At 47.5% G+C, this 7918-nt stretch overlaps 1 protein-coding gene across 1 annotated transcript; it reads left to right on the forward strand.

The window, feature by feature from the left end:
- Positions 1–1423: 1423 nt before the first annotated feature.
- RNF222 (ring finger protein 222) lies at positions 1424–5765 on the forward strand. Its single transcript, XM_006277066.4, has 2 exons — positions 1424–1521; positions 4433–5765. The coding sequence occupies exon 2, from the start codon at positions 4464–4466 to the stop codon at positions 5127–5129; it is 666 nt and encodes a 221-aa protein (XP_006277128.1). The 5' UTR covers positions 1424–1521; positions 4433–4463; the 3' UTR covers positions 5130–5765.
- The last annotated feature ends 2153 nt before the right edge of the window (positions 5766–7918 follow it).

Below are 7918 nucleotides of genomic sequence, written 5' to 3' on the forward strand. Positions count from 1 at the left end.
TAAGATAGGAGGTCTCTTTCACTCCTATGTACCTAAGGGCGCCTATAGATATGCAGTGAAGCTGCTCCAATGCTGTAATTACAGCACGTTGGAGCAGACTCAAGTCTGCTGGAACATAGTAATTTACCGTGCTCCAGCAAACTCCAGTGTCACATGTATCAGTATTCCCATGCTGAAAAATGGCAGCAAGCTTTAATTAAAGTGCCCCCATCACCATTTCTCAGCATGGGGATGCTGATACATGTGCCACACATTAATTAGAGCAGTTCTTGGAGATCCTCTAATTAAAGTGCACCCCCCCCCCCCCACTGGAACATGTGTGTAAATGCCCCAAGTGCCTAAACCCCAAGTCACAAGAGCTAGCTTCAGTCACGGCCTGCATGTAGGCCCAACTAGGCAGCTTTCTTTTGCCTTGCAGCACAATAAGGCAGTCTTTACCTGTCTCCCCATCCTTCAGCTAGATGCTTGCCCATGTATTGCAACCCAAGAGGCATCTTTGCTGCTCCCACAAACATATGCCTCTGCCCATGCAGTGAGTCCTGTATGCTGCCAGAAGTGCCACATCCCAGGGATGCATAGATCTGTCTGTACTTCACCTTGTTACCTGTGCAGTGGATCCTGGAGACTTCATTGTACCCATTACAGGCTAAATGGGAAGAGAGAGGACCCCAACTTTGCTGTCTCTGGTTTGGCTTGCATCATTATATGACTAACCTCAAGCTGTGGGAACTTGCCCAGATGGAGCATTTCAAAGGAATTTCAGATATTTATGTTGAACAGACTAGAGACCCTCTACCCTGACACTGTGTCTTACTAAGGTTTCTACAAAACCTTGGTTCAACAAGGCCTCAGCTTCTAGCAGGCCTCTCTCCCCCTGCAATCCCCCTCCTGGGTTTAAGTTCAGCATAGCACATTCTCCTTGCAGCTTGGCCAGTGGGAATATTCTTTGACATTGCCCTGGCAAAGCTGGTATTCGTAGACCTCAGTGTGAGAAATCCATCCAGCCAAGTAAGGCCCTAGACATGGCAGCATTCCCCCTTTGTTACTAGCAGCAGAAAGTTTAGGGTGGCAGAAGAGCCGATACTGGTGTGTGTCTCGATGAACAAATGGCACAAAGGAGGGACCTTGCCCGTTATATAATGGCAAATGGAACGGTACCTGCAACTTTGATGTTCCCACTCCTGGTTCTGTGCAGAGGTGAATGCCGCTATACTAGTGTTTCTGGATTGCCTCCTACCTCTGATACCTGACGCTGGCTCCTTCCCAATTCTCTGTCATAGAGCTTTTAAAATATGAACAAGTTCTACCACATTCATTCCTCAAGAGCCATTGGTGCTCCTTGTCATGGTGCTTATGCAATGCAGCAGGATGAAACGCAAAGTAAACACCTGCTTATTAAATAGGCAGATCATACTTCTTGTCCAAATATTTTGCAAAGGAGGTCAGATGCAGCTGATCCTCAGTCCTTGGAGACAAAAGTGAAGTGGATGAAGAGGCTATTGCTTTCTTTCCCTAGAAAAGGTAATGGGTCTCTAAAAGCAGGGGCTGGAATTTGTGGGGTTAAGTGGGGGAAAAGGGCTGGGTTCAAGGGCCTGCCCTGTTCTAAATGCATCACTTGATGCAGGGCAGGTGCAAATATATCCGTCCCCTTTAACTCCGGTAGAGTGAGAGATGCTTATACCAGGTGTGATTATGATCTATTGAGGTTTCTGAAATTACTGGATTGGAGAGAAGCTACAGTGTCGTTCTGCACCAGGTAAACACTTCATTTTGTGTTTAAGTGAGCAATGGCAGAAAGAGTGACAATAAAAGACTGAGTAGGGGATGGAAGGTATCAACAGCATGTGTGAGACCATTGCTAGCTACAATATCTACACTTGCAAAGGAAATTTAAAAATTGGAAAAGATTCAGAAAAGATCTACAAGAATGATTCAAAGTATAACAAATGTGTTTTATAGTATAATATTTATGAAAATCTATTTAATTTAATAGTTTGTTAATTTCTGAAAATTGTTACTGCACACTTATTATATGACATTTGTCTTGTGCTCTAGGAAATAGATCAGTGAGGTCCAGGTCAGTTCCTGGTCGGATGGGTGGCTACATGGTGAAAGGCTTCTGTTACTAGTTCTACCAGTCCCAGCAGGAAAGCATAGGGCAAAACGGTCTCTTTCTGTGCTCCAGAGAAGGTAGAGGCAGGCTGTAGGGAACGTTCACCTTGCTGCTTCATGGGTTCCCCCCATACAATGACTAACAAAGGAGTTCAATCTCCAAAGCTGTCAAAATGGCATCACATTCCAGTGTTACATCCACATAATGAGAAAAATCTAAAAATGCTGGAGGGCCACCCCAACTTAGCAAAAGTCTCTAGCCTGTGAGATACTCAGGCAATCTCTGAAAGACCTCAAAAGTACTATTTAAAGCTGGGGTGGGCAATTATTTGGGGCCAAGGGCCACATAGGGAATTTTGATGAGCTGTTGGTACCCAAGTCAGCACCCACCCCCACCAACAACTCACCAAAGCCCCTATCAGGTTTTGGAAGCGGGGGAAACAGTGTTCAGGAGCAGGAGGCTGGGATAATGGGGCCGGGTCATGGGGTGGTTACAGCTCAGAGCCATGGCCCAGGTTGAGCTGCAATCCACTCCCTGAACACCCTGCCCTATGTGGGGGAAGTGTGTGTATGGGGTGCATGGGGTGGGGGAGCTGCCTGGGCACTAGGTCCCAGGAGCCAGTCAGGGGTGAGGGGAGGGAGAGGGAGGCAGGAGCTACATACACCAGATCTCACCCAGGTGGTGCAGTTCGTGGCTGCCCCCATGGCACTATGCATGGGGCTGAGCCCTGCCTGGGCAGCCTGCACCCCACTCCAGCCCACGCCTGCTGGCCCAGCCCCAACCTCAGCCCCAGCCAACATGCAGCTTCTGGCAGGGCTGTTTCCAGTGTGGCTGCAGCTGGCCAGGTGCTGCTGTGCTCCCCTCACCTCCAGTGGCGGCTCCCCTTCCCACTCCTCCCCCACTGCACTGCTCTGGGCAGAGGAGGAAGCTTCAGCTGGGCAGCTCCCACTGGAGGCAAGGAGAGCAGAGTGGCACTGGGAACAGCCCTGCCAGAAGCTGCACATGCTGCTCGGGGCCCAGGCCAGCTGGCATGGGTGGGAGCATGGCATGGGCTGGTCCAGTGGGAGCCAGCAAGGCTTGGCCCCATGCAGAGTGCCACAGAGGCAGCCGCGGGCTGGATCCAGTTAGTTGGCGGGCCAGATCCAGCCCACGGGCCATGTTTTACCCTCCCCTAGTTGAAGTCTACCAAGCTGCCTCACTGCATGTTCCTCACTGTATTTGACTGCCCTGGGTAATATTTTTGCCTGCTCGCCATACTTTCCTCTGACCTGGCTTTACTTTTTTGCTGTATCTGACTTTTCCAGCAGTAGGGGAGCAACTACCTTCCAGCTGACATGCAGTGCCCTTTGAACTGTACAGGTTATGAATTCTTAGCCTGGTAGTTCATGTCACACACGAGCTGTGCACCTGTTGCCATTGAAACCTGGAGGTCACTCTATGACAGATGTTAAATTTCCTAGAGAACTTATTATATCCATCATCTGGCACGAGGAGGCTCAACCAGTCCCAGCTATGAACCAATTAATTTTCCCATAATATTTTACATTTGGATATTGTTGCTTCTAACAGATGAAAATTCAACCCAAGTGAGCTTCTCATAATGAACCTTTTTACAAGAGATTAATTAAAAGCTTAAAATTTATTGCATTCAGTTTAGGGATGTTGTCCAAATACTAACTCACAGCTGTGGTTTCTTTCCACTGTGTAATTTTGAATGGCTGAGGGCTTCTGTTTTGCATAACTGAAATACAGTATTTAATCGTAACTGTATAGTCTGCAAGCACAAACCTACTGATAGCCACTTAGAGCGTTTGGTATAATAACAGCACTGCTAATTATCAGTAACTAAAGAATGATTCCACTGATGTTGTATTGTGATGGGCTACCATCATCCGCTCCTTTATGATGACTGCTCTCCTCAGAAATCTTCCCCACATGCCCACCACTGCTTCTGGTCCTTCCTTGTTGGCTCCCTCCACCTGGTACAAGGCACAGTGTAATACAGACCTGAATTCCACTTGGTAGGAGGAGATGGAGAGATCCACACTTTCCATTAGGGACCAACCACAACCAAAGGAAGTATTGAGAAGAAAGACTGAGCGGGGGTCTGGGCATGTAGGCATGGAATTTGTTGCAATTTTGTGCATATATTGAATCTGTGCCAATTAAAAGAGAGAGAATTATTGTGGCCAATCTGAGTTCAAGGGAGAGACAATGAGGAGCGTATAATAATGCCTGGGTGTTCTCCCAGGTCATCTAGACTAACCAATGCTGTTGTCACTGCTACTCATCAGCACCCACCTTTTCTCTTTAACATAGCTGGGGAGCGCGTGTGGTTGACACAACAGAGATGTCTGAGACTCCAACCGGCAAGGAAAATTCCCCCGGAGAGTGCCCTGTGTGCTATGAAAAATTCCACGCTCTAAAGACTGCCCACCGGAAGCTGACCTGTGGGCACGCCTTCTGCCATGACTGTCTGGTGAAGTACTTGTTGTCCTCCAAACCGGAGGGCCAGATCCAGAACTGCATCATCTGTCCCATCTGTCGCTATGTGACTTTCCTTTACAAGAAGAAAGACCACTGGCCTCCCAAGCCAGGAGAAAATCCCCAGGATCCGGAATTGTCTCTCTCCCCCACATCTTTGCTCCATTCAGTAATATCAGGGTCAGACAACACCTTGGTGGTCCCCAGCCGTTTTGTGATGCCTTTGCAGAGCTATGAGACATATCACAATAGGAGTAGCATCCTCTCAGACTCCATGAGTCTGAAGGATGGGCTGTCTCAAGAAGTGCACATTTTTGTGATCAGTGATCACGGGATGCCATTGGTTGATGATAATTTTAGCTTGGTCATTAGACGTGGCAGAGCAGAAACCCAACAGTCGGTGTCATCCAGAAGTTCTGTGGGGATCAAGTGCTATCAGTCACCCATTGTACTGGCTGTTTTCCTCATCTCTATAGTTGCCCTTTTAGCAGCAGTACTCCCTTGGGTCTTACTGGTGAAGAGGAGCTCATGAGCAGGAGTGGGGAATCCTGAAAATATGACCCACGTGGAGCAGTGTACCGAGAGCAACTTGCCACTTGCAGAAATACTCCACACTCCCAAGATGAATACCACTTCTCCTGTGCAGGGCTCATCATGTTGTGACAGGTCATCAGATTGTCTGCCAGAAGGAAATCCCACAGATAGCCACAATGTAAATGAATAAAGGTTTAAGAGCCAGTGCCTAGATGGGAGATGTCTTCTGAAAGCCCAGCTTTTGGAAAAAATGATGCCTGTGATTCCACAGGTGTTGCTCTTCCTTTTGACTCGGAGCCAAACTCTACCCTTGTTGGGGCACATCCCTGTTGGCACTACACAAATGGCTTTGTTGGCGATGAGGCAGCTAGGAGGCACCATCTCAAAGCTAGGATGAGACATGCAGGGCATGGCTGCTTGTGGTCACAGGATAAATTCCTTCATGCACTGAGTTGCAAAAGAGAATCCTACTCACTGAGAAATACTCCAGTCAACTCCTGAGACAGGAGGCAGGGCAGCACCTTTTGTAATAGTTCCTTTTGCTTAATCTGTATTTTACACAAAATGTTGCTATACAAGTGTTCCAGGTCTTGATTGTGAATACCTGGTCAATTAAACACCTTTAGTGAAATGAGGTAGATGGAGTTTGTCTGGAATGGCTGTTTGCCCAGTGTCCTTGAGAGGGCAGAGCTCAGCTACGATGTTGGCCCATAGCAGCTCTGTGCATTAATAATGGGTAAAATGCATGGTCAGAGTTGCAGATTTTACAAACTCCTTGTTGGTTTCCAGATTACTTAAAGAGCATAACATGATGTCCCTGGAATAGAAACTCTTGGCTTTTTTTCTTTCCAAAGATTGATTGTGTTTTGTTTTTTTAAAGAAAGTTCTCTGCTGTGAGCCATCCTATACCACTGCTCAGAATCGCCTGTCCCACCCAGCATTGGATTGGCACAAGGGGATCCTTTTTCTGCCTATTGGTGAAAGGAAACCCTCTATCCCCAAACTGGTACAAAGGGAGCTTACTTTGTTGGACAAGGCCCTGAAATAAAGGCAGTGCATGCCAGTCTCTTCACAAGAATATCATTTCATCAGAAAGCTAAACGTAAGCTTAACTAGCATTCAGATTCAGGCAATGGTAATGCAAAAACATACTCATGCCTGGGAGGATGAGTATAGGCTGGACCCCAGGAAATCTGAATTCTTGTTCAGTTCTTCCAGCAGTTCAGGTCCATGATTCTCCACTTCCCCCCCAGTTTACATAATATATATTCAATAATTTATACACAGTCATTAATGACATGCATCTCTCTACAACCTGAGTATATGGTAATAAAGGGGTCTGATTATGAAGACCCCCTTCTCAGAAAAGTGAAGAATTTATGACAAATATTTAACAACTGTTTATCAAGGATGGCCTTAGAGGTTATCAATTAGGTTTTCACTCTTAATGGTCCATTCACTAGGTAGCTCCACAGAGCCCCATGTGTTATGCTCCTTGTTGTGTGTTTGACTATAGTCACACAAAGCCACCAAAACCTACTATCATAAGGAACAGCACTCACTGTAAGAGTGGGATAGTCTCAATGAGCAAAACAAAACAAGGAGCAATGGTCTCAAGTTGTAGCAAGGGAAATTTAGGTTGGATATTAGGAAAAAACTCTCTCACTAGGAGGGTGGTTGAACCACTGGAATGGGTTATCTAGGGAGATGGTAGGCAGACAAGGTTCTTTGGGTGAATATGATATCTTTTATTAGACCAACTGTAATAGTTGGAAAAAATTTTATAGCAAGCTTTCAGGTTTAAAAACCCTTCGTCAGGCTGAGAAAGTCTCTGCAGTTGGTGTGTGCTCTTCCTGGATGGAATGAAAAGTAAAGACTCCAGAGGCTGGGTTGCATGGATGCAAGACAGACAGTCAGTGAAGATGTAAATTGAGGAGTCAGTGGGTGAGAGAGAGGCTGCAGGGGGGAGGAGAAGGAGGATGAATGTACCATTTAGAAAGTGGAGAGGTACCTGGGGAGTCAGATGTCAGGCAGGTTATAATGTGTCATAAATCCAATGCCTATATTTAGACCGTGATTTTTTGTATCCAGGAGGCTGATGAAGTGCAGTTCACAGGCTTGTCTCTGAGAAGTGTTTTGTAAGTTTCCTTTGAGGATTAGAACCGAGAGACTGGAGAGAGAGCAGTTTTCTTGTGAGGAACGTGCCCCCACTGGCACGTGGGTATTCCTGTCTTTGATAGATTTCCGGTGTGCGTTCATTCTGGTGCGCAGTTGTTGTTTGGTCTGGCCTACATATTTTCCATCAGGGCATTTGGTGCATTGGATGAGATGAGTGTTTGCTCCCCATGCAGTGTGGGGCAGTGGGGGGTAGCAGGGATAGCCCCCCGCCTGGCAGCACCTGGTGAGCACTGGGGCTTTTCTTTAAAGTACCAACCTGGGGTGGAGGGGGGGCAGCCGTGGGGGGGCTGGGGGAGTGGGGGAGGGTCGGAGGGGCTGGCAGGGGTCCCCCCATGGTCCCGTCCCCCAGCCCTCCAGTACTTACCAGCTTGGAGTCTGCTGCAGCTCTCTTCTGCAGCCACCGGGGACTGCCCGAATCATCAAAGCTTTGCTGAAGATTCAGAGAGCTTTGAATCGATTCAGACCTTTAAATTGGTCCCCTGATTCAATTCGGATTCGGATCCTGTTCAGCAGGGGGTCACAAGATTCGGCCACTGAATCAGGCCACCACCTGAAGCTTCACACAGCCCCCAGCTGTGGGGGAGCACCATGCACTCCAGTGACTGGGAT

This window comes from Alligator mississippiensis, chromosome 8 (genome assembly GCF_030867095.1).
Source record: "Alligator mississippiensis isolate rAllMis1 chromosome 8, rAllMis1, whole genome shotgun sequence".
Lineage (NCBI taxonomy): Eukaryota > Metazoa > Chordata > Crocodylia > Alligatoridae > Alligator > Alligator mississippiensis.